Below are 26,993 nucleotides of genomic sequence, written 5' to 3'. Positions count from 1 at the left end.
AAAAAAAGGGTTAAAAATAAAAAAAAGTTCTCAATGATGAGCGCGATGCGCAAGGCACACCATTGAAGGACTTGTATCTGATAGGGCTTGGCGGCCAATAAAGTGCCCTAGGCTCGACAGACCTACTAGAGCGTCATAGATCGCTGTCGAGATGAAGAATGGACAATAGTGGATGTTTATAAAAGTAAGGTAAGGAATAAAAGGTAAAAAAAGATACATTTGATAGGTTTGGTTGTGTGTGATCAATGAATCTTAATTATAAGACATTACATAATTTGTTTACCATCACTGTGATGGGCGGGGACTCTTTAGTCGAAATATAAACTTGCACACGCACATGAGTCTTCAAAAACAGCTCTGAACTTTTTATAGTACGGGCAGTTAATTAATTATACTGTCCCTCATATTATATTGGAAAAGTAGGCCATATACACCAACATCAGCACGACACACAACCAAGCATCTGAAAGCATGTAGTAGTATAAATTCGTCCCTGGCGTCCTTTGATACATTGTTGTGATTAGTCCCCTTGACCAGGGATTGGAGGGCAATTCCGCTGCTCAAACGCTGGATGCCAGAAATAATGATGAACTTTAGCTCACAATTAATGCGGAAGACGAAGACAAATACTTATTCCATTATGACCAGAAATTAATTAAGGTAGCAGTGCTCGCTTACGCCTGAGGTTGCAAGTGCTTGGTCCGCCTCGTGCGAGGATGCCGCTGACAAGAACCAGTAAAACGAGGAGGACGAGGAGCAGCTGAACGGTGGTCGAGGAGTTCTTTGCCATTGTTACCGACTTGTAGTATGCGCTTTCTACGGTTGCTCACGCGAGTTCTGCACAAGATGGAATTGGTGGGTGCTCGATGCTTGAAATGCAATACCAAGTCCCAGCACATATATATAGATGGTAGCCTTGATGCCTTCAGAACCAGCAATGGATCCATCTTTGACTAGAAGTTGGTTGTTAGATGGAAATGTGGACCAAGGAACTAGCAAGTGGACACAGGAAATTAATTAATGTTAGCTCCCCTCCATAGCAAATACTGATTTCTAAAATTGACTGACCACTTGATTTAGACCTATTAGTTTCAGATTATAATCCATCTAGAGTATATAATTTGTATTACAGGTCATAGTTCCATGGGTTCTATGGTCAAAGAACAATTGAGAACAACCATGGGACCACCATGAAACCCAGTGGTAACTTATTCCAGATTATTTATTATTCTAAAGTGGTCCCATGATGATCTTTTATCCTACTACTTATGGACCATAATCCAACTTATATAATCTATCTAGAAGGGAAACAAATAGTACCATATGCCACAAACGACCAGCATCCACTTGTCGACGATTATTTGGACTTGGCAGCACACGGATATTTCTCCCAAATTTCCAAATGGCAGGTGGTATGTCAAGTCAACCACAGTCAGCTACTCGAGCAACGAGTGACGTGGAAGTTATGACATGAGTCATCCGAATGAGAACGCACGTGCACTTCCAAGGCTCCGAGAGATAATTGTTTGCCTGATAATCTTGGATTAAATGATGACTGAGGATATGAGATAAAAGGTTGGCACATGGGCCGGTTGGACTACGCATTATACTTGACAAGCCAAATCTCTGCAAGCAAGTATATGTGCATGGACTCCATACATGCAGAATAAGGCCGCACGTGCCTTGCATATATGCTTAGCCCATACATTGACTGACTCGTTGTAGAAGTACCGTGGGACTTTAGAGGGCAGATAAATATGCAGAATTCCTCGTCCATTGACTGCCAAATGACTGATTATCTAGTCTAGTCATATTTTTCGGCATTCATCTGAGAAAGACTAATTAAGTGGCCAAGTGTGCTGAGCGTGGGACCCATGAGCGTGAGACTACGTGACCGACAGCTAGATTCCCCAGGAAGCCATTTAGTATCGGCTGGTGGCTTCAGCCGGTACTAAAGCTGATACTAAATGGTGAGAATGCCATTTAGTGGTAGTAGCTTCAACCGGAACTAAATGAAACCAGCCAGTACTAATGTCAACCATTTGTTCGATATATAAATGAGCTGCTTCCATAGCTTCCTCCCGAGCAAGCTCACCATTTGCTCGGGATTCATTTTTCTTCAATCGATCGGCTTCTTCACTGGACCGGTTAGCAACTTCATTCTCCCTCCTCTGGTCACAGTATTCTAGGTTTTTTAAATGAGATAGTTTTGTGTTACAAATGGAGTACTTGTCACTTTATTAGAGTAAGGTGAATGGATAGTTTTTTAGAATGAGTTTTATGTTACAAATGGAGTACTAGCTTGTTGATCGTTTAGAACGAGGAGAATGGAGACTTTTTTAAGATTGTGGAGAGTGGAGAGTTTTTTAGAATGAGTTTTATGTTACAAATGGAGTACTCGTTGATCTTTTAGAACGAGGAGAATGGAGAGTTTTTTAGAGTGAGGACTAAATATTATAAATATATTTACTCTATCTTTCCCCTACATAATATTGATCAACTTATTTATCTAATACGATGCTCTATATCCATTTTTTACGTAATACGATGCAGATGGACCAGCAATGGATGTAACACCTCCGCTCCTCCAATACCAAAGAACAGAAGAACTTAGAGTCCACAAACTCTAGCTGAACATCATAAAAGAACCTTGAAATAGTTTTCCAAATACCTTTTGGAGCCAGATTTTTATAATAGAAGTATGGTGGCCAATCGCCGGTTCAAGTAGAGATTTATTCACTAACCTTGACCCCATTGGCTTATGGTTGGTTTTGGATTGCCAAAATGAGCCATGCTCAGTGAACAGGTCTTTTGCCTAGACATGCTATTGGGTCACTATACATTTATTATGAAAAGTAGCACTTGGTCCAAAAGACGTTTGGATAATTATTTCAAGATTCCTTTATAATATTCAGCTGGACTCGTAGATCTCATGTTGTACCATTATTTTAGGATTGGTGTATCTTTTGATCTCCCAAATTAACAGTCGTAATGTGGATGATCCTATGTTCTAAATATCTCATTGTAAGACTTAATATATGCACTAGATTATGTCGATAGGTTCTTAGGAATTGACATTATCGATATAAATTGTTGTTTGTATGTTGCGATGATTAACGGTCACGATGTGGATGATCCTAGGTTCTAAGTATCTCATTTATGTAAGATTTAATATGTATGATGAATTTCATATGTAATGTACTCTGGTTAATATTTGTGATGAATTTTTATCTCTACTATTTCATATATATGCATATATCCATATATACACGTGACAACCTTATCATAATAATTGAAACATTTTATTAGAATTAAGATAATGTGCATGGGAAAAAAAAAACTGCCGGTTGGAAGCACGTCCGGTTATAAATGGAGGAATTTAGTATCGGGCAAAGGTTGGAACTGGTACTAAATGCCCATAATTTTAGATCCTGCCATTTAGCAACTTTAGTACCGGTTGGGAGCCTTGCCCAGTACTAAATGGAGGAATTTAGTACCGAGCAAAGGCTAGCACCGATTCTAAAGTGTCCCAGCTACAAATACTTCATTTTCTTCAAACACTTAGCAGTTTCCAGAAATTAGCTAGTACCGGTTCTAAAGTGTCCCATCTACAAATACTTCGTCTTCTCCAAACACTTAGCAGTTTTCAGAAATTAGCAGTTCCTCCCTCTATGCCGCGCTAGCCCCGTCCTGGTTGCCCTCGTCCACTGCCGCTGCCCTGTCCCCGTCGTTGTCACCATCACCATCGTCGTGGCCCACCGCCGCTCCGTCCCATCCCCATCCCTATCTCCATCACCGTTGCCGTCGCCCGTCGCCCCATCCCCCACTCCATCGCCCATCGCCCCCATCGCCGTTGCCGTCGCTCCATCCCCGACCACCGCCAGCCCATCCCTGTCGCCGCGCCTCTCCCTTCCCCGCCTCCCCCGCGGGCTGCCACTGCGCCTGTCCCTCCTCCGCCTCCCTCGCGCGCCCTCCCTGGTTAGGTTTTATTTTTTTCTATATTTTTTATTTTGATGCATTAAAGTGATTTTGCTACCTATATTGGATTAAAATGGCTAGGATTTTGCTTGAATTGGATACCAATTTGTATTGGATGCTAAGTAATTATTTTATATGATACAATTATAGCATAAAGCTATATCTCTTAGAGGACATGTAAATATTCATGGATAGCATTGTGATAGAATTGTGGATGGCTATGAAATGATGGACTAGATTTATTTCAATGTATATGATTTGCGTATATGATAATGTATTATTGGTGGCAAAGTTGACTAGTTATGAAAAATAGTGGCAAATTATCTTATCACAATTTTATTTGGACAGTTTGGGCTAAATATGGCAAGTGGAAGTTCTTCTTGCCGTAGTGGTGGCGGCCATGGACACTACATTTTTTAGGAGCCACCGTTGGCTCGTCCTCCAGGAATTCACTTCCTTAATCACGTCATTGACTGCCAAAAGACGATCAAAGCAGAGGAACAATTCCCAACATAGTAATATTCTTTCCTTCTTATAATTGGTTTTTTACTAAACATGAATAATTCCTAAATTTACTTACATGCAATGTAGCTTATCAACAATATTAGATGGCTGAAGCATCGGTACTTCTCCTTTAGTGCAATTTGAGATAGTTGGTCCACGGAATTTTAAAAGAGTAAAAATCTCTTTTCATGTACCTGTTCGAGAAACACAGGCCAACCGGATGAGAGTACCAGGACACCCCATCTCGATGGTTTCAATTGCTGCATGGGATCAATTAGCACCAAGTAGGTTAACTTTTGAAAGGACCGCCGTGGAGGCCTACCTACAACAGCTTAAAGCGCTCGAGGAGGGAGAAAGCAATGTGACTAGGACTATTGGAAGCTTTGTCAGCTGAATCAACATGACATGCTATGGAACACATATCTAATTATCCTTTTATCTTTAATTATGTTACATCTTTTAAATTTCATTACATTATTCTCTTCTTTTAGGATATCTTTAGTCAAATGTTGGCGGTAATGAGCTTTCATGCGATTCTGGCTCAAGTCTTAGATGTGTTGAATTATAGTTACACTATGGAAATTCGATATGCACCAGAGATGTCAAGCTCCAGGCTCATCTCACTTTCTACAGGCCATTCAGTAGACGTCGTCTCCATTGTTCGAGATTTATGGTAGTGCATGTGACCGTCATTGTGAAGCGCTAGAGAGTGCACTAATTCATGCCCTAGCTTATATTGATGAAGTTCTAGGCTTTACAATTAGAGACTTAAGCTACGTGGCATATCTACATAAGCGAAGCAAATTATTAAATATGCTGCATGCATGGATGTACTCCTACCGTACCCTTTTCTTATGGATTTGATTTTGCTCTCTCTACCTTAAGTATTGATGGACGAACTATTGAGTGTTAATGATTTGAATGGGTTGATACTTGTGATACTTGGATTTAAATGGGTTGATATATTAACATAATATTATTAGTTAAAGCTCCATCGGATACGAATACGAATTAAAACAAAAGGGTAAAAAAAGAAAGGGAATAAACTTTAGTATCGGTTCGTAAAACCAACCGGTACTAAACTGCTATCTGCAACAGTGCGACATGGCTCGCAGTTTAGTACCGGTTGGTGTTACTGACCCATACTAAATGGCGCATTGGTACTAAATGGCGTGGTATTTATAACAACCCAAGCAATACGAATCGAGCATACTAAAGGGGGTTACCGATCAGTACTAGAAGTCGATCCTCCAGTAATGCGTGTTGTGAAGGGACATGCCACTTCTGATAGGCCCTTTTGGGAACCGTCATTAGACAACGCTAATGACGAGATTAAAACTGCATAATACACGTGCTAATCATCTACTTAATCCTTCTGTTAATTACTAATTCATCACACGGCTATTATTAATCTTAACACTCCTCCTTGATCAATTGGTGTATTCTATGCTTCATGTAATCATTGTTCTTCATTTCGATAGCATCCAAATAATGGAAAATCTCCTCTATAGTCTAAACCTTGTAGGAAATGTGAGGGGAAACCATCGTATAGCTTGGTACGCCATGAAAAACTCCCTGATAGGGAAATAAGGAGTAAATTATGCAACATATATATAGATTACTATCTAATTGCTAATACATATGAGAGTTGTAATATCCTCCCCCTAAAACCCGACCCGGAAAATTTGAGAAGGATAAGTATATCTTTGACACCTCCTTGAAAAACACCGTATGGAGAACAGAAGGTAGACATACATTATGTCTTGAATGCCGTCTTTAAAAGCACCAGTGCTGAAAATAAGAGATATGACATATACATACATGCACTGATATTGCCCCATTAAAACTTTTATGAAAAGAACTTTGTTTGGAAAACTCACAATAGAAAATGAGTACAATATGATGCTTAAATAAGTTATAATCTAGGAGGAAATTCCACGTGAGCCTTCCAAAATCTAAGTCATAGAATACCGATAAATTGGTAAGGACTTATTTAGCATATGTTATATAACTTGTTATCATCTATGCAATACAAAGCAACATTATATTATAGATAATGGTTGGTGATTCTGAGGAATCTATACCGTGTAGTTGTTAATCACTCAATGAAGCCATACGATCCTACGCATAGCTCTTTAGAATGAATATTGAAGTTAGTCACCACAACCTTGCTGCTTCATCATAAGTTCAGTCTATGATATGGTTTGGGATTAATTAACCAATATTAATATATCTCACTTTTCATATAGTTTCATCAATCAAGCTATTTTAGTCCCATGATTTTAATGGATGTCCAGCTATACTTGGAAACTAAATCACCATAAGTGCAAATGGATTTGTTTTTCCAAAAGATATAAATAGACCGATGTAATATTGCTTAGGAATAAGCACTTGGTTCTATCCAAGTTTTTATCTCAAAATCCATCTCAAGATGATTACTTCTTAATTATGTGTCACGTGAGATGGTATAAAATCTGATTGAGATTTTATTATGAAACACACAAGAAACCTATCGTAACAACAGTCGTTCTTCTATAGAAGAAAACTCATTCACTTTCGGGTGTTTGGTTCACTGCTACAGAATGGGTAAACCTAGCCGAACTGTCACTGCTGGTTTATAAGAACCCGGCAATGAAACATCATCACAGCCTGATCAGAGACCCATCGTGTGGAAAAATTGTTGTAGAGATCACAACCGGTAGTTATAACTAGCCGGCATCATAGTCGGTTTGTAGTTCAAACCCATAGTGATAGCTATCATTACCGGATCTTCCTATAGTCTGGTAGTGGCTCGGAGTCCGGACCCATAAATTTTGTTAACCGTGACTCATTCCACCTCCTGTCTAGGGTCCGCCCTTATCCTTCCGTTCTCTCCCTCATCCCCCACCCCCGCTCCTCTCCCTTCCCTCCCTACCACTCTGCCCCTACAACTCCCCATTCGGTGGTGAACGCTAGTGCTCCTCTCCCTTCCCTCCCGACTGCTCCACCCCTCCAGCTCCTCTCTCGGCGGCGAGTCCTACCGCTCCGCACCTCCCCTTCCCGCACGCCGGTCCGCCTCCTCCCCTCCCCTTCCCTCCAGCCGGTATGCCCCTCAATTCCCTCTCGCCGGTCCACCTCCTCCCCTCCCCTCCACTCCCAGCGGCGAGCCCCTCCCTTCCTCTCCATTCCCTAGCACGGCGGCGGGAGCTCGGACAAAGCTCACCAACGCTGGCGCGGGCATGGTGGCGTAGGCACTCGGTGGGAGCGACATGGTGGTAGGAGCTCAGACCGAGCTCCCTAGCGCTAGAGTGGGCATCACGGCGTAGGGGCTCGGTGGGAGTGGTGCAGCGGTGAGAGCTCGGACGGAGCCCACAGGTGCTGGAGCAGGCACGGCGGTGTGGGTCTCGGTGGGAGTGGCATGGCGGCCCGGTGTTGGTGCGAGCATGACGGTGCTGTTGGGATACAAGGTAGGCTACGCTAGCACGAAACAAAATTTTTCTACCGTGTAAACTAGGAAAACTGTCGTATATGGATCACGGGATTACCACTCGACGCACTGGTGCGGAAGATGTAGAATCGCGTTAGGGCAGCGAAGTCGATCAGCGTAGTCGAACACGTAGTCGTTCACGTCGACGTCGAGCAGCTCCTCAGCAGCTCATCCACATACAACGAGATCCTTCTCGTGCCAAAAGCGTGGGCGTGGGGCGTGGGGGGCGCGAGTTGCAACAAGGCGAGGGCGTGGGGGGCGCGGCGGCTGATGTTCGGCCAAAAGCGTAAACCCTAGGGCGCCCCACACCTTTATTTATAGAGGTTCCTAATGGGCCTTTGGGTCCGAGGTCCATTAGTACTTCTAAACCTGATCCAACTCGGATCATATCCGAATTGGGCTTCCAGCCCCTTAAGTGTGTGACCCTATGCATTCGGATACGTATAGACATGGCCCGAGTACTCCTACTCGGCCCAATAGTCGGTAGCAGTCTCTATTAAGACGTGCCAACTCCTATACGCACACAAAGATCATATCAGACGAACCGTCACAACATTATGTACATGCTATTCCCTTTGCCTCATAATATTTGGTCTAGCTTCAAGTCGATCGCTCTTTCTCGATCCTGTGATTCGGAATCCCTTTGTAGGTTAACTCTTAACCGTACGTAGCATGGCCATGCATTTTCGGATCCGATCACTCGAGGGGCCAAAGATATCACTCTCAATCAGAGAGGGGCAAATCCCATCTTGATTGTCCATGCTTCATAGCATGCTTCCTGACAAACCCGAAAGCTACCTTTTTAACTACCCTATTACAATGTAGCGTTTGATAGCCCCTAAATAAGTCGATCCACATCTTGAGTACATGCGACAATCTCAGGTCTAAGGACAAAGCATACTTGTTGTGTAAAGAGAGAACTACTTCTCATGTTAGGTTAGTCCTAGCACATGTCTCTACATACGCCAACATTATTAGTTTGACATCTCCATGTCCATGACTTGTGAAACATAGTCATCAACTAATACATGTACTAGTCTAATATTCATGTGTGTCCACACATGAACTCCGACTAGGGACAACTTTTAGAATAACCATACAAGTAAAGAGTTTCGCATACAATTCACATAATTGCACATCAATTCAAGTAGCCTTTAATGGAGATTCAATGAACACAATATAAATCATGGATACAAATGGAATATCATCATCTCTATGATTGCCTCTAGGGCATACCTCCAACAGTCTCCCACTTGCACTAGAGTCAATCTAGAATATATCTAATACCCATAGCTCTTATGTGCGCATCATGGTTAGACTGCGGGAGAGGCTTTGTCAATGGATCAAAAATATTTAAATCCTTCTGTATTTTGCATATCTTGATCTCACCCCGATTAACGAAGTCTCTAATGAGATGAAATCGCCGCATAACGTGTTTGTTCTTTTGGTGATTCCTTGGCTCCTTTGCTTGCGCAATTGGCCCATTGTTATCACAGTAGAGATCTAATGGGTTGGACGCATTTAGGAACACACCAAGCTCAATAAGGAAATTTCTTATCCAAACACCCTCCTTCACGGCTTCCAAAGACATGATGTACTCGGCTTCTCTGGTAGAATCGGCCACCGTCTCCTGCTTGGAACTCTTCCAACTAATAGCACCACCATTTAGCGTGAACACAAATCCTGATTGTGACTTTGAATCATCTCTGTCAGTTTGGAAACTAGCATTGGTGTAGCCTATTACAACAAGCTCCTCCTCACCTCTATAGACGATGAACATATTTTTAGTCCTTCTTAAGTACTTAAGAATATTTTTCACCGCTGTCCAGTGAATCTCACCCGGATCAGACTGGTGTCTACTTGTCATACTTAGCGCATATGAAACATCTGGGTGAGTACTAATCATTGCATACATGATAGATCCAATAGACGAGGCATATGACACTCTACTCATGCGATCCTGCTCATCAGTAGTCGAATGACACTGAGTCTTGGTGAGATGTATACCATGTGACATAGGCAAGAACCCTTTCTTCGCCTCTTCCATGCTGAACCGCTTCAACACTTTGTCAATGTAAGTATCTTGGCTTAATCCTATAAGCCTTCTTGATCTATCTCTATAGATATTAATGCCTAGAATATATGCCGCTTCCCCTAAGTCCTTCATCGAAAAACTATTTTTCAATGAAGTCTTTACGGACTCAAGCATAGGAATGTTATTTCCAATTAGCAATATGTCATCCACATATAAGATTAGAAATACTACAGAGCTCCCACTAACCTTCTTGTAAACACAAGACTCTTATTCGTTCTTGGTGAAGCCAAACCTTTTGACCACTTCATCAAAATGAATGTTCCAACTCCTAGATGCTTGCTTCAATCCATAAATGGATCTCTGAAGCTTGCATACCTTTCAAGCATTTTTCGGATCAACAAAACCCTCGGGCTGTATCATATAGACGTCCTCAGTTAGGTTCTCATTCAGGAAAGTTGTCTTGACAACCATCTGCCATATCTCATAATCGAAATATGCAGCTATAGCTAGAATAATCCGAATGGACTTAAGCATCACTACAGGCGAGAAGGTCTCATCGTAGTCAACTCCTTGAACTTGTCGAAAACCTTTTGCGACAAGTCGTGCTTTATAGATGTGAACATTTCCATCCATGTCCTTTTTCTTCTTATAGATCCACTTGCACTCTATGGCTTTAACACCATCAGGCGGGTCAACCAAGTTCCAAACTTGATTGTATCCCATGGACCCTATTTCGGATTGCATGGAACTCTACCATTATCCAACAATAATATTTCCCACATTTCGCGTAGCCTTGCCGACCTTCGTGGTTGTGGCAGTGCTTCTCTTGCCATGGGTGTCTCAACTTGTTTTGCTACGTTAGCATCACTTGTTGATTCTTGCCCGATCGGCTCATCTCAAACTTCTTCAAGATGCACTATCTTTCCACTCTTTTCTCCTTTGAGAAACCCTTTCTCTAGGAAAACGCTGTTCCGAGCGACAAACACTTTGCCCTCTAACCGGTTGTAGAAATAATATCCTAAAGTTTCCTTTGGATATCCCACGAAAATGCACTTATTCGACTTGGGTGTGATCTTGTCCAACTGAAGTCGCTTGACAAACACTTCACATCCCCAAATCTTTAGAAAAGACAAGCTGGGAATCTTTCCAGTCCACATCTCATATGGTGTCTTAACTACGGATTTAGACGGTACCCTATTAAGTGTGAAAGCTGCTATTTCTAGAGCGTATCCCCAAAATGATAATGGTAGGTCCGACTGGCTCATCATTGATCGAACCATGTCCAACAAAGTTCGATTACGTCGCTCGGATACACCGTTTCTCTGAGGCGTTCCAGGTGGCGTAAGTTGTGGAACAATTCCGCAACTCTTTAGATGATTGCTAAATTCGTGGCTTAAATACTCACCTCCATGATCAGATCGCAAGGCCTTAATTTTCTTGCCATGCTGATTTTCAACTTCATTCTGAAATTCCTTGAACTTTTCAAAGGTTTCATACTTGTGCCTTATCAAGTAGATATATCCATATCTACTAAAATCATCAGTAAAAGTTATGAAGTATTGGTACCCTTCTCTGGTTGTCATGCTTATTGGTCCGCATACATCGGTATGTACAAGTTCCAACAAGTCTAATGCTCTCTCAGGAAAACCTGTGAAAGGTGTCTTGGTCATCTTGCCTAGTAAGCAAGCCTCATATGTCTCGGATGACTCAAAATCAAACGAAGTTAAAAGTCCATCAGTATGGAGCTTCTTCATGCGTTTCTCACTTATATGACCCAAACGACAATACCACATGTAGGTAGTACTCAAATCATTAGGCCAAGACCTTTTAGCATTTATGTTACAGACAGGTGAACCATCAAGATTTAAAATAAACAATCCATTCACAATGGGTGCAAAAGCCATAAACATATTATTCTTAGAGATCACACAACCATTGTTTTCACTCGCAAATGAATAGCCATCCTTCATCAAGCATGAAGGAGACATAATGTTTCGACTTAAACTAGGAACAAAATAATAATTACTCAATTCCATAATAAATCCTGATGGGAGGTGGAGTTGCATCGTTCCGACGGTCAACGCAGCAACTCTTGCATTATTGCCCACGCGGAAATCAACTTCTCCCTTTTCAACGCTTCTACTTCTTATCATTCCCTGCATCGAATTGCAAATGTGAGCAACCGATCCGGAATCAAATACCCAAGAATTGATAATTGTATCAGCGAGAAATATGTTGTCTATAACATTAATCACAAGCGTACCTGAGGTGGAAGTACTCTTACTTCCGCCATTCTTCAACGAAGCTAGGTACTGCTTGCAATTTCTCTTCCTGTGACTAGGTTCGTGACAATAAAAGCACTCTTTATCTGGAGCAGGTCCAGCTTTAGCCTTGGGCGCTGGGTTTGGCTTGGACACTCTAGCCTTACCCTTCTTCTTCCAAGAATTGCCCTTCTTCTTGAAGCTAGGCTTATTCTATATAGCCATCACATGGCTGCTACTAGCGCTTTTCTTAATGTCAACTTCTGCTGTCTTGAGCATACCACATAGTTCATTCAGATCCTTCTCCATCCCATGCGTATTGTAGTTCGAGAGGAAGTTCCCATAGCTAGGCGGAAGAGACGAAAAAATGAAGTCAGTGGCCAACTCTTGGCGTATTGGGAAGCCCAGCTTCTTCAATCGCTGAGTGTAACCAACCATCTTGATTACATGTGGTCCTACTACTGCGTCTTTTGCTAGTTTGCACTCCAGAAAAGCCTTGGACACATTGAACCTTTCAGTCCTGGCCTGTGTCTGGAACATATCCTTGAGCGCCACAATCATATCGTGTGCCTCGTGATTTGTTTCGAACTGCATCTGCAGCTCAGGTTCCATGCAAGTGAGCATAAGACAGCTTACCTCAAGATTGGCATCAAATGCTTTCTTGTAAGCAGCCTTAACGGCAGCAGATGCATCATTAGCAGGTTCTTCTGGTAATGGGGTGTCTAGAACATCTTCCTTTTTATCAGCCCTAAGAACAATTCTCAGGTTACGGATCCAATCCGAGTAATTTGTTCCATTCAACTTGTCCTTCTCAAGGACCGAACGCAAAGCAAACGGTGTGGTGTTGCTAGGTGCCAATAAATCTACAACAAAAGTAATGCAAAATACACTAAGACAAATGTATCCATGATGGAGCAAATCACATTAAACTATTTAACAGAATCTTCTCCTACTAAAATCAATATCCCTCTATTGATACTTAGTGATTCAGGATCCACAACTAACAAGTCTACTAGTGAGCTTTAGCTTCACCGCTAGCAAATAAGGTAGATCGGTAAGCAAGTTCTTGCTAATCATATCATATATGACTCCTGTTGTTGGGTGACATCTCCATGTCTCGGCGCCCAACCTTTATGCCCCAAGGTCCTTAACCATTAAGATAACCTTGTTAAGCAAACAACCCTTATGAGTGTAAGTGTCCGACACGAACCCGTCTAGTCAAGGAAAACCAGTGGCACCCTAATTTCATAGACCCACCACCAATTGTACAAGACATGGGACGGTGCAAGTTTTAGTTGAGAGGGCATACAAACTTAAACTTTGTGAGGGATCGTTCTACTTCTAACATCACATCATGCAGGAAGTAAAACATAAAGAATAACATGCACATAGTTGTGACACAGTATGGCCCATTTTCTTATGGCGATCTCCATCTCCATAGAATCTGTTCACCATGGTGATCTCCATCTCCATGTTCCATTCTTTTGGTGATGAGTCCTCCAAGAACTAGAACATGTTATTACACCTAATACCTAGTAAAGAAGACTACATAGTTGCTTGGATCATCACAGATTGGTACGCAGACCATTAAATAGCCATGTTGCCGTACGCGCGACACGCAGGTCACGAATAAGTTACACACATGCATCACATACACAAAGGGGCCATACTGCTCACAAGATCATAGCATCCTGCAAACCAGAGTTTGACGTTCTAATGCTCCAAACTTCAAAGGCCCGAAACTTCATCTTCCAAGCCGAAATTGGGAAATCTAATTTCATCGAAAATGGCAAAGCCGATGAATTTTATGTGTAATTTTTTCTTTAGATCAATTTTTATATAAAATTCGCCTCGATCCGAGATTGTACCAAAAAGTTATGGTTGTTTTACTGAAGCACACATATACGGCAAAATTCCAACCAGGTAGTAGATCCAATCTACTATTGCACATCTCATGCGCCTGGCGTATGAACCTAGATTTCGATTCGACCAATCACATTGATCTTCGCTCACTGCAACTGGCATTACGTGTATCATTTAACTGCTCGCTGCAACTACCATTACGTGTATCACTTAACTCCGATGGCGGAAATCCGACTGGTAGGAGTATATCGTTACACGACCATTGCAGCAAGAACACGAAAACAGGCCATAGATCAATCTGAAAACTCACATATCTCTATATGCACACATCCTGAATCCATAACAAAACAGCTACAGCTCTGATACCACTGTTGGGATACGAGGTAGGGTACGCTAGTGCAAAACAAAATTTTTCTACCGCGTAAACTAGGAAAACTGTCGTATATGGATCACGGGATTACCACTTGACGCACTGGTACGGAAGATGTAGAACCGTGTCGGGGCAGCGAAGCCAATCAGCATAGTCGAACACGTAGTCGAACACGTCGACGTCGAGCAGCTCATCCACGTACAGCGAGATCCTTCTCGTGCCGTGGCTCGCCGTCGGCTCGTCGTGGCTCGTCGGCAGCTCATCCAAGTGCTGCAGGTGCAACACCTCCAAGGTATCCACATGTGCAGGGAGGAAGCGTCGCAAGCCAGACTGCTAGGTCCGCTAGTTGCAACAGGGCGAGGCGTGGGGGGCGCGGCGGCTGATGTTCGGCAAAAAGCGTAAACCCTAGGGTGCCCCACCCCTCTATTTATAAAGGTTCTTGACGGTCCTCTAGGTCCGAGGCCCTTTAGTACTTCTAAACCTGATCCAACTCGGATCATATTCGAATTGGGCATCTAGCCCCTTAAGTGTGTGACCCTATGGGTTCGGATACGTATAGAAATGGCTCGAGTACTCCTACTCGGCCCAATAGTCGGTAGCGGCCTCTAGCAAGATGTGCTAACTTCTATACGCACACGAAGATCATATCAGACGAACTGTCACAACATTACATACATGCTATTCCCTTTGCCTCACGATATTTGGTCTAGCTTCAAGCCGACCGCTCTTTCTCGATCCTATGATTCGGAATCTCTTTGTAGGTTAACTCTTAACCATACGTAGCATGGCAATGCATTTCCGGATCCGATCACTCGAGGGCCCAGAGATATCACTCTCAATCAGAGAGGGACAAATCCTATCTTGATTGACTATGCCTCACAGCATGCTTCCTGACAAACCTGAAAGCTACCTTTTTAACTACCCTATTATAATGTAGCATTTGATAGCCCCTAAGTAAGTCAATCCACATCTTGAGTACATGCGACAATCTCGGATCTAAGGACAAAGCGTACTTGTTGTGTAATGGGAGAACTAGTTCTCGCGTTCGGTCAGTCCTAGCACATGTCTCTACATACGCCTACATTATTAGTTTGACATCTCCATGTCCATGACTTGTGAAACATAGTCATCAACTAATACATGTACTTGTCTAATATTCATGTGTGTCCACACATGAACTCTGACTAGGGATAACTTTTAGAATAACCATACAAGTAAAGAGTTTCACATACAATTCACATAATTGCAGATCAATTCAAGTAGCCTTTAATGGATATTCAATGAACACAATATAAATCATGGATACAAATGGAATATCATCATCTCTATGATTGCGTCTATGGCATACCTCCAACTGGTGCAGGGCTTGGTGGGAGCAGCGCGGCGGTGCGGGGGCTCTGCCGTAGAGGCACGACGGCGTGGACGTGGCCGCAGCATCTTGGCAGGAGCGGCGCTGGTGTGAGGTGCGGACGAGCGGCAGCTTTTTTTGTTTTTTTATGGGCTTCATCGCCGGGTCTCCATCCAGCGGTGATGGATGTGAGTATCACTGACGATATAAAACAGACGCCGCTCTAAATCGGTGGTGAGGCAATTTTTGGGACCAGTAGTGGTTGCATGTATCATTTGATTCATGTGTGAGGCAAGATAAATAGTTGCTTTTTGTTTGGTTGGTTGAACTGTGTGGACTCATCTATGATGATACCATCCCACTTGGTATAACTATCTGTTAAGAGGGGTGAACCATGTGGTTCAATCAAATTATCTGTTAAGAGGGGTGAAGGGTGAACTATGTGGTTCAATCAAATTGGTGAACCATACCATCTAGAAGTATCCATACATCCAGAATTATTCATACATGTATCATGTGGTGCATTAACAAACATACCTTTTATTTATATTTATTTTTTGTCCATAGCAAATACTGGTTTCTAAAATAATCTAACGATCTATGCCACAAACGACCACCATCCACTTGTCGACGATTATTTGTATTTGGCAACACAGGGATATTTCTCTGAATCTTTCCAACCGCAGGTGGTATGTCTTGAGTGTGTTTCGTAAAAAAAGTCAAGCACAGTGAGCGACTCCAGCCATTAGTGACATGGAAGTATCGTGGAAGTTCAGACACGATGAGTCATCCAAATGGGAACGCACGTGCCTTTCCCAGACTTCCAGCGACAATTGTTTGCATATGTGATAGGGGGCAAATTCGAATTGGGTTCATGTATATTATTGGTCAACTTATCCGACCATAGTAGCTGCGTGTGTAGTCAAAGAATCTTGGAATTACATGATGACTGATAGGTCTCTTGGACCATAGTAGCTACGAATGATACTTGGCAAGACAAGTCTCTTGGTTATTCAGACCACGGTGGACCGTTCTGTTGATTTCAGGTAAGGAACCATAGGTTGGAGGGGAAATCGCAGTCGAGTTCCCTGATCCAACGGCGGCCCATCTTTTTCGTCCCCAAGGGGTCATCGTCTACATGATACGTAATATCTTTCTTCTCCTCCTCTCTTTCTTTGACAGAAATTCTGAAAGAAGATTAGCTTGAAATGAGGAATAAGAAACCAGCGAGGAACCTAACCAATAATTGATGTCACCTTCTACAGCATAGGTCATTCGAAAGTACTACTCCCCATCTTAAATTATTATTTGTTTTAACTTTTCTAGTGCATATAAAAAATTATATTTTTAGAAAAATCAAAACGAACAGTAATTTGGTACGGATAGAGTACTTTGCAAGAATATTTGCTTGGAGTCCGTACTAATGCAGAACAAGGACGAACGTGCTTTGCCTTCTTAGGCCATACATTGACTTTCTCCTTGTAGAAGTATCGTGGAACTTTAGAGGGCAAATAAACATGCAGAACCCACGTGCATTCACTGCCAAATGATTAAATATCTAGTCTAGTCATTTTTGTCTGCGTTCATAGAAAGACAAGTGGCCAAGTGTGCTGAGCGTCGGTCCAACCTTTACCGCGTACATGTGGTCCAAAACAGAATCTTTGAATGAAGTACTACTTTGCAAGGGACATGTGCATAGAGCTAGGCAGGTAGCAGCTTACGTTTTCCTTGTATAAATGCAGCATGTTTCGCTAGTAGATCTCAGGAAACTTTGTATTAGAGAAGAAGGATCACAACATGTGTGACAGACAAAGAAAAAATGTGCCTCATTTGGGGACTCTCAGATCCGCGCGGCTCTTAATCTTTGTTGTCCTCTCCTCTCTTTCGAGCTTTGCAGTATTCCCTGCTGCTACTGCTGCTGCTTCTTTTTCTTCATCCAACACAGATTTCCAAACACTCCTTTGCCTCAAGCTCCACCTCTCAAACGCCACCAACCTCCTAGGCTCATGGAAGCAGAACGATTCCCTCAGTTTCTGCCGCTGGCCCGGTGTTACTTGCAGCAAGACGAACACAACTCGTGTCGTTGCGCTGGACCTCGAGTCATATGGCCTTAGTGGCCAAATACCACCCTGCATCGTCAACCTCACTCTCCTGACAAGGATCCACTTGCCGGATAATCAACTCAGTGGTCAGATTCCACCAGAACTTGGGCAGCTGAGTAAGTTGAGCTACCTTAACCTCAGCTCTAACAGCTTTACCGGTTCCATCCCAAACACTATGTCTTCCACATATCTTCAGGTGATTGATCTCAGGAGCAACAAGCTCAGTGGAAGCATCCCAGAAGAGCTAGGGATGCTCCGCAATCTTTCGGTTTTATATCTTGCTCGCAACAGTTTGACGGGCAGCATTCCCCTTTCACTTGGAAGCAGCCCAGCCCTTGTTTCTGTAGTCCTCGCCAACAATACCCTCACAGGGCCTATTCCCTCCGCCCTTGCTAACAGTTCCTCGCTGCAAGTATTGAACTTGGTAAAAAACAACCTCGGTGGAGGTATTCCTCCAGCCCTGTTCAACAGCACATCACTTCGAAGATTAAACCTCGGGTGGAATAATTTTACTGGGTCCATACCAGATGTTTCAAATCTCAACTCACCTTTGCAATATCTTACATTATCGGTGAATGGTCTTGCAGGTAACATACCTTCGTCTTTGGGGAATTTTTCTTCCCTTCGTTCGCTCTTGCTTGCAGCTAATCATTTACAGGGCAGCATCCCAGTAAGTATAAGCAAAATACCAAACTTGCAAGTCCTTGATATATCATACAACAATTTCCGAGGGACTGTTGAACCCTCCCTATACAACATTTCTTCACTCATGTACCTTAGTATAGGCGTCAACTATTTCACTGGTGCCCTTCCATTTGACATCGGGTACACCCTTCCAAGCATCCAAACGTTGATTTTGCAGCAAAATAACTTTGGAGGAAAAATCCCTCCTTCTTTGGCCAATGCAACTGATCTTGAGTCAATTAACCTAGGGGCTAACGCATTCCATGGTATTATCCCTTCTTTTGGGCCCCTTTATAAGTTAAACGAACTTATTTTGGCAACTAATCAGCTGGAAGCTGGAGATTGGTCTTTCCTCTCCTCATTGGAAAATTGCACGCAGTTGGAGGTTTTGTCACTGGCAACAAACGTAATGCAAGGGAATTTGCCGGGTTCAGTTGGTAGTCTTGCAAACACCCTAAATGCTTTGTGGCTGCACGCAAATAAAATATCTGGTACCATACCACCAGAGATAGGGAACCTCACAAACCTGATGCGGCTTAGATTGGAGCAGAATTATTTTGCCGGAAATCTCCCTGGCACAATTGGAAATCTTGCAAACTTGACTTCCCTAAGTTTATCACAGAACAATCTTTCTGGACAAATTCCGCTTTCAATAGGCAAACTCGGCCAACTGAACAAGCTCTTTTTGCAAGATAATAATTTCAGTGGAGCCATTCCTAGATCACTAGGCGATTGCAAAAAATTAATAACTCTCAACCTTTCATGTAACACCTTGAACGGGAGCATACCAAAAGAGCTCTTTTCTCTTAACTCCTTAACAGAAGGTTTCGATTTGTCCCACAATCAGCTGTCTGGACAAATTCCACAGGATATTGGTGGCTTGATCAATATTGGCCTACTAAATTTTTCCAACAACCATCTTTCTGGGCAAATTCCAGTTAGTCTGGGTGCGTGTGTCCGCTTAGAGTCCCTTCACCTGGAGGGTAACTTTCTTGATGGCAGAATTCCTGAGTCATTCATCAATTTGGGAGGTGTTGCTGAGATTGACCTCTCTCGAAATAACTTGAGTGGACAAATTCCAAACTTTTTTCAATCCTTCAATTCTTTGAAGCTTCTGAACTTGTCCTTCAACAGCCTTGAGGGTCAAATGCCAGAAGGAGGGATATTTCAAAATTCTAGTGAGGTACTTGTCCAAGGAAACAGTATGTTATGCTCTCGTTCCCCTAAGTTTCAACTGCCACTTTGCGTGGCATCATCCAGACACCAGCGCTCTTCTTCACGCAATCTAATGATAACTGTGATTAGTGTGGCCCTTGCTTTGGTCTTTGTGGCATGTGTTGTATTTATTCTCTTGAAAAAAAGAAAGAGATATAAACGGTCAGATCATCCATCATTCAATGAGATGAAGAACTTCTCCTATGCTGATTTAGTCAAAGCGACAAACAGTTTCTCTTCAGACAACTTGGTTGGCTCAGGGGCATATGGATCAGTATATAAGGGTGTACTTGAGTCTGAAGCACGTGAAATTGTTGCTATCAAAGTTTTCAAACTTGATGAACTTGGAGCCCCAAAAAGCTTTGTTGCTGAGTGTGAGGCTTTTAGAAACACTCGTCATCGTAATCTCCTAAGGGTTATTTCTGCATGCTCAACGTGGGACAATAAAGGGAATGATTTCAAAGCTCTTATAATCGAATATATGGCCAATGGCACCCTAGAGAGCTGGATTTATTCGGAAATGAGAAGACCGTTGAGTTTGGGCTCCAGAGTAACAATAGCGGTGGACATCGCTGCTGCATTGGATTATTTACATAACCGTTGCGTGCCCCCAATTGTCCATTGTGATTTGAAGCCTAGCAATGTGCTTCTAGATGATATCATGGGAGCCCGTGTCAGCGACTTTGGGTTAGCTAAGTTCCTTCAAATTCACGATTCCTCAAGTATTACTAGTTCAAGCTTAGCAGGACCAAGAGGATCAATTGGATACATTGCACCAGGTAAACATTTACTATCTTTACCCGCAAAAAAAACATTTACTATCTTAATATCTTTCGTCACTATAAAAGTTATAGGTTATCCATAATATCATTCATGTTTTACTGATTTTTTTCAAAAAGGAACCTTTTATTATTTCCAATAATCAACGTTGTAATATTATTGAATGTTAAATAATGCAGAGTATGGAACTGGGAGCAAGATCTCAAAAGAAGGCGATGTATACAGCTATGGAATTATCATTCTAGAAATGCTCACCGGGAAACGCCCAACAGATGAGTTATTTAATAATGGTTTGAGCCTTCAGAAATTTGTCGGAAATGCATTTCCCGAAAAGATATGTGAGATACTTGATCCTAAGATCATCCCAAATTTCGGATCTGAAGGCGTGGACACTAACCTAGACCATGAAAAGCATGTAACAATGGGAATTCTTAACTGCATCATGCAGCTTGTTAAGCTTGGCCTCGCATGCTCCATGCAGACACCAAAGGATCGACCAACAATATTAGACGTTTATGCTGAAGTCTCCACAATAAAACGGACAATCTCAGCACTAATATGTGTTGAGGAATAGTCAACTGGTTTTGTTTGCATGTTACGGGTGTAATATAATCTATGATTATTTTGCTCAAGTGACTGAAGGAATCTTCCTGCGAAGCCGTTTTGTTTTAGTTCTTCAAAATTTATGCTGTGGTTCTGAATTTTCAAGGATTAGGTCTACTGGTGTTGTCACTGGCGCTCTAATAATTATGGTACAGAAACGCAGAAATGAAGATGAAATCATATCACGGTACGGTAGGCAGAAAGTGTAACTTCAAATATGACATGTATATATGTCCGGTTCTGAATTTTCAAGGATTAGATCTACTGGTGTTGTCACTAGCCCTCTAAATTTCCATGATGATGCTACTCTTATCTAACACTGCTGTCAATATAAGTGATCCTCCACAACTCCTTTATACGCCCGGACCTGGTTCAAGCACATATGACATGAACAAAGTATCTCTTCATTCTCACTAAATATCTCTGAAACAATCTTCATGAACTCAGCAACCCCATCCAGATGCGGCTTGCTAAATAGCCTACTATTGTGTGCAAGGGAAAAGTAAACTTGGTAGAAAACGGAGAGTTCAAGGAAAGCAGAGTCGAATTTGCTTTTGCTGAGTAGCGTCCAACATGGTGCCTCCACCACACTAGGTATTAATGCTCCTCGTGTCTCATTGTCAATTAAGAATCACATGTTGTGCATATTTTTACTCAATAACGTACTATGCGTGCAAAAAATATTTTCCAATTCTTTAGTTAGTAGTAGGAGAAAAATCAGAATTTATTATTAGTTTAGATTCATGTGCAGGTAGTAGTGTTCTTTTTTGGTTGACTATTTAATTCAATTGTCAATGCTGATTGAGCTATCTATGATTGAATCGATGAGTTGATTATTTAATTCCATTATCAACGCTGATCGAGTTATCTATGCTTCAATCGGTGAATGCAAATGGTGGAACAGATATCTACTGCTTTTTTTATACGTGGATCTATACAAATGGGGTTTAAATAGATGTTCCATGTCATGTAGGCTAATCGAGTTGTGAAGATTAGTCATCAACTTTTACTTTGTGAACTTTGCAAGGAGCTGAAACTCGATGCTCTAAGTTTTGGAACCGAGTCCTCTTGTGGTACCAATGTTGTTGGTTGGGTTTGGATTACGTATCGCAGTTCACATTTTGATACTACAGAGTTACTGGCTCGGTAGAACCGGATGACTGCTGCTCTTGAAGCTATTGCTACAAAAGCAATTGAATTTTTAAAGAGCAGAATGAGTGTTGACATAGACAATTTTAACTATCCAAGATTTTAGTCTCTACTTTTTACCCAAATGTGCCTACAGAAAGATGGTGAGTTTGTGACTCAGGGTATTGCAAATATAAATGAAGATGTAAAGAAGCAGCAGTATGGCTGGACAGAGACTCTTCGTGAGTTGCATGTCCTCCAGCGTGCCTGTGTCAGTGGATCAATTATCCATGATCAATCAAGTGGAGATTTGTTTCTTGCTCTTGCTGCGGGAGGAGTCATAGAGATACAAGCATTGCTAGTTTTTCGTCGTGTGGCTGAAAAGATATTTCATACCAGTGCAACTCAACGAAGAAGCATAGATCGTTTGGTTTATTTGAAGCGTAGATGCGTGCGTGGAGTGCGTCTATATAAACTGCTTCAGCATCCTGATGTTTTCCTTTTAGCAGTAGCTAGAACCTGTAAATTAGTGCTTGACTTTATGTAGTGGAGTCAGAACAATGCTATTATGTAGTGTGTGTGAATCAAATGTGGATCGCTTAGTAAAAAGTACTTGCAATATGTAAAGCATGCAAATCACTATTTAAGTTTGATCGTTTGCAAAATAGTGTAAAATAGAGTAGCAGAGCAACACTGGAGTACCGTAAGAAGGAGTTTGTAATTTTAATACCTTGTCTGTTATATATATGTATATAAGTAGTATTATCTAGTATTTTTTTACATAGTGATGAATCATCGTTCAATTGTTTGCTGGATTGCTCTATTTTCCAGTGATGAAGCCTAAGACCTAATTGCAAAATTAAGCATGAATTCGAGTATAATTTGGGGACTTGAGCATGCAAGTAGGCACATTAAGGTCTAATCTGGTCACATTAATATAAATAATCAAGAACTTGGACTTATAGCCGAATTTAAGCATAAAGCCCAAATAATTTAGAACTAATAGCACTTGAAATTGTGCTTGTTCATTCCATTGATTTTCTAATATACATTGTTTATATTGTAACAGTCGTACCTCAAATCAGGAACATGCTAATTCCTGAAATCTAAGCGTGTCATTTCTCACTAATTGTACTGTGGTACTATTGCTCATTGTGACAAGTAGAAGCTTTTGAAGGATCATGGCCAGCAAAGAAGGTCGCACGGATTAGTCAAAGGATTTTACTGAATGAAGTGTGCACCAGTTTGAATATCTATTCACCTTTATACAATTCAGGATTAGCTTCTAGCGGCATGTACTTTGGATTGGTTGTCATCTGCATTTCCAGGACTGGAAAACCCGATGGAAAAACGATCTTGCAGATTGACCTCGAAGCCTAAAAAAACCCAGGAAGAAGCGCTAGAAGCTGTAGCTGGTCTAGCTATTAAACACATAAAGCGTGAGCTTAACATTGAAATTGAGGATCTGAGCTATGAAGCAAAAGAAATTCTTGAAGAAAGGCAGAAAGTTTTCAAAACTCAGATGTCAAGGCTTGATGCAACATCAGCTGAACTGATAGAGCAGGGAAGGTCAACAAGAAACATATGGGCAACTATGCTCAAAGAGATGAAAGGTGTGCGAATGGTTCCATTCTACATCAAGGAGCAGACGAGAGCGCTCCACTACACTTTGATGTTGTGGATGGCGGTATTGATCCAAATCACATGAAAATCATCCTTAAGCAGTGTGCAGATGATAATTGAAGCACATGGTCATCTCAAAGCTGACTACAATAATAGTGGGTATGTAAAAAGGAATGACTTAGATTTTCTTTCGATACTACATTGATTAATTCAATGGAATGATACGTTAAAATAATTGCAGATGGCCCCAGTAATGGGAAGGAAACAAGGAGGGATGCACTAAAGATGCATACTCTATGAACACCAACGAAGTTCTATCATATAAATATGAAATCAGTTTCAATCATCGTCGTCGTATCTGCATGTACACTGCATCCTGTCTCAAATAGTCTATGTAGTTTGGAAGTCTGTGTAATCTAAATAATGTAAACTCCGAAGTGAAGTAGCTAGTTTGTTATGTCTATATATTATACAATGCGTGTTGTCTGCGCACCTTAGTATTGCTGCATCACATGCTACTATAAAATTTGAATAAATTAGTTTGCATATTCTTGTGCCTGCGCAAATTTTATACGATTTAATTATTTATTAATCGGAATTATTAGCACAATCAATTTAAATATAATATGATTATAATTTAGATTGTTGACATGAGTATAATTAAATTAGAAAACTGTAGCAGAAAAGTGTGCACGCAAAAGTTCAATGGATGTTCAGAATGTGAGAGTCAAAGTTTGGTAATACAAACTTGGAACGTTAATTATTAATTCAAAAAAATTGTCCAAAATTTGCATTTAATACACATTCAACTAAGAAATGACCAATATAGTCTCATTTGCGATTTAATTAGCATCTTCGTCTATCTACGAATTAAAGACATGATTCTAAATACTAATCTAGGTGGGTCCTCATTAATCCTATTAGATACGCTAAGTTGTACTCCCTCTTGTACTACTAGTCTATATGGCTTCCACTTGTACTAATAGCCTATACGGCTTCCACTTGTAACTGCTAGCCTATATGGCCTATATATGAAAGGGCACCCTCCCTCCTGTGGTGTGGTGTGTCTTGCCCAACTCTCAATATGGTATCATGAGTCCGGACCCTCTAGGCCAGCCGTGTGCCCTCTCTTCTCTTCAGCTGCCCCGAGCGCCCTCTCCTCCGCTGCCCAGGTGCCTTCTCGTCTCCTCCACTAGGCGCCACACCATCAGCACTACTTCTTCTCCTTCCTCCAGCAGTTACTGCTGTTTACGTGCACTATCACCAGCAATTCTTCCCCAGAAGCTGCTGAAGCCATGTCAGATGCAATGAGTCCCTATGCCACCATCGCCGTCAAGTCCTACGTCCCCATGACGTTGGAACTCCATTCCTCCAACTACAACAAATGGAGCTCCTTCTTCAGGGTCATGTGCAGCAAGTTTGGTCTTCTACGACATATCGATGGGACTCTTCCTCCCAATCCCATTGATGCTGCCTGGTAACAAGGCAATTGCTGCGTCTGCAGCTGGCTGTATGGCTCTGTCTCCAACTCTGTCCTGGACTTCACCATGACAGATGACCAGACAGCGCGCCAGCTTTGGGTCACCATCGAAACTCACTTCCTAGCAAACCAGGCTCCCCGTGCCATATTCCTAAGTCACGAGTTCCACTCTATGACTTAGGGTGATCTGTCTGTTGAAGACTACGGCAAGAAGATGAAGAGGGCTGCCAATGCCCTTCATGATGTTGGGCAGCCTATTGTAGACTCCACGCTCATCCTCAACCTCCTCCACGACGCCAAACCTACTACAGCACCACTGGGGACTTCATCTCCACCACGCCGAACATCACCTTCGTTGCAGCACTCGATCAGCTTGCCCTGAAGGAGCTGCGTTTGGTGAACACGGACAAGGTGGTGGCGTCCACTGCTCTCGTCGCCTCCACCCCTTCCCCTCACTACAGCTCCAATTGCCGCTCCTCCTTCGCGCCTTCTGGCTCCCAGCCACGGTGCAAGAGGGGTTCTGGCAAGTGGAACAGTGGCGGCAGCGGGGGCGGCCAGCAGCAGCCGCGTGCGCCCTATCCCACCGGCCTGTGGTTCTGTTTCAATCCATCTGCTCCATAGTAGGGAGGCCAGGTCGGTGGCTCGGGCAGCCAGGGCTGGTGCGGTGGCCTGGGCCTCCTTGGCTCCATGCCACAGGCCCATGCTGCATTTGGGTCCCCTTCCTAGGCGTCGCCGACCATCTTTCCCCACCTCCAGATGGCGCAGCCAACCCAAGCCTGGGATCAGGCCGGGCTGATCACTGTCCTTGAGCAGATGTTGATCCAAGGTTCCAACCCCTGGGTCCTGGACACTAGTGCTTCAACCCATATGCACACCTTGGATGGTATACTCCTCTCTCACTCCCCTGCCTCTCATTCTTCCATTATAGTAGGTAACGGTACGCATATTCTGGTCACATCTCAAGGAAATTCCGCTTTACATACCACTACCTCCACATTAATGCTCAACAACATCCTTGTTGTCCCCTCGTTGATTCAAAACTTGCTTTCTATCATCAATGCACGTGAGACAATAAGTGTTCCATTGAGTTTGATGCCTTTGGTTTTTCTGTAAAGGACCTCAGGACGGGACGCGTGATTCTTCGTTGCAATAGTGATGGCAATCTCTACACCATATCTGCCGTCACCCCTGCCACTGCCCATGCCCTCATCGCTGCTTCGTCCTCCCTATGGTACTAGCATCTTGACCATCCTAGTTGTGCTGCCCTAGCTCGTCTCAAGAATAATCAGTCTATTTATTGTAATAAAGTAGCTCGCTCACTTTGCCATTCTTGCCAGCTAGGCAAACACGTGCAGCTACCCTTTAGTCCCTCCTCCTCCAAAATAGTTTCTCCCTTTGAAATTGTTCATTGTTATGTTTGGACGTCACCTATCACTAGTATTTCGGGCTACGGTTATTATTTGGTCATGATTGATGATTACTCGCACTTTTGCTGGACTTTTCCTCTTAAGCGCAAGTCTGATGTTCATGCACACTTGGTTAATTTTGTTGCA

General features: G+C 42.4%; 1 protein-coding gene and 1 long non-coding RNA gene across 2 annotated transcripts; one reads left to right on the top strand and one right to left on the bottom strand.

The window, feature by feature from the left end:
- Positions 1 to 232: 232 nt before the first annotated feature.
- On the bottom strand, positions 233 to 864 carry LOC101771979. The gene is made up of 2 exons (XR_001164716.2): positions 679 to 864; positions 233 to 567 (listed from the first exon to the last, which is right to left on the bottom strand). It is a non-coding gene; the product is annotated as an uncharacterized LOC101771979 (long non-coding RNA).
- A 16,731-nt stretch (positions 865 to 17,595) lies between these two features.
- LOC101771582 (probable LRR receptor-like serine/threonine-protein kinase At3g47570) lies at positions 17,596 to 21,473 on the top strand. Its single transcript, XM_004979205.3, has 2 exons — positions 17,596 to 20,605; positions 20,786 to 21,473. The coding sequence occupies exons 1-2, from the start codon at positions 17,623 to 17,625 to the stop codon at positions 21,178 to 21,180; spliced, it is 3,378 nt and encodes a 1,125-aa protein (XP_004979262.1). The 5' UTR covers positions 17,596 to 17,622; the 3' UTR covers positions 21,181 to 21,473.
- The last annotated feature ends 5,520 nt before the right edge of the window (positions 21,474 to 26,993 follow it).

The sequence above is a fragment of the Setaria italica genome, chromosome VIII (assembly GCF_000263155.2).
Source record: "Setaria italica strain Yugu1 chromosome VIII, Setaria_italica_v2.0, whole genome shotgun sequence".
NCBI classification, from domain to species: domain Eukaryota; kingdom Viridiplantae; phylum Streptophyta; class Magnoliopsida; order Poales; family Poaceae; genus Setaria; species Setaria italica.
Note: the sequence above shows the minus strand (reverse complement) of the source record. Positions and strands in the feature narration are given on the sequence as shown.

Bases quoted from the DNA above. Each gene is read 5' to 3' on its own strand.
- LOC101771582 (XM_004979205.3), top strand. From the start codon at position 17,623: ATGTGTGACAGACAAAGAAAAAATGTGCCTCATTTGGGGACTCTCAGA. The intron at 20,606-20,785 runs GTAAACATTTAC...TAAATAATGCAG, and splicing joins AATTGGATACATTGCACCAG to AGTATGGAACTGGGAGCAAG.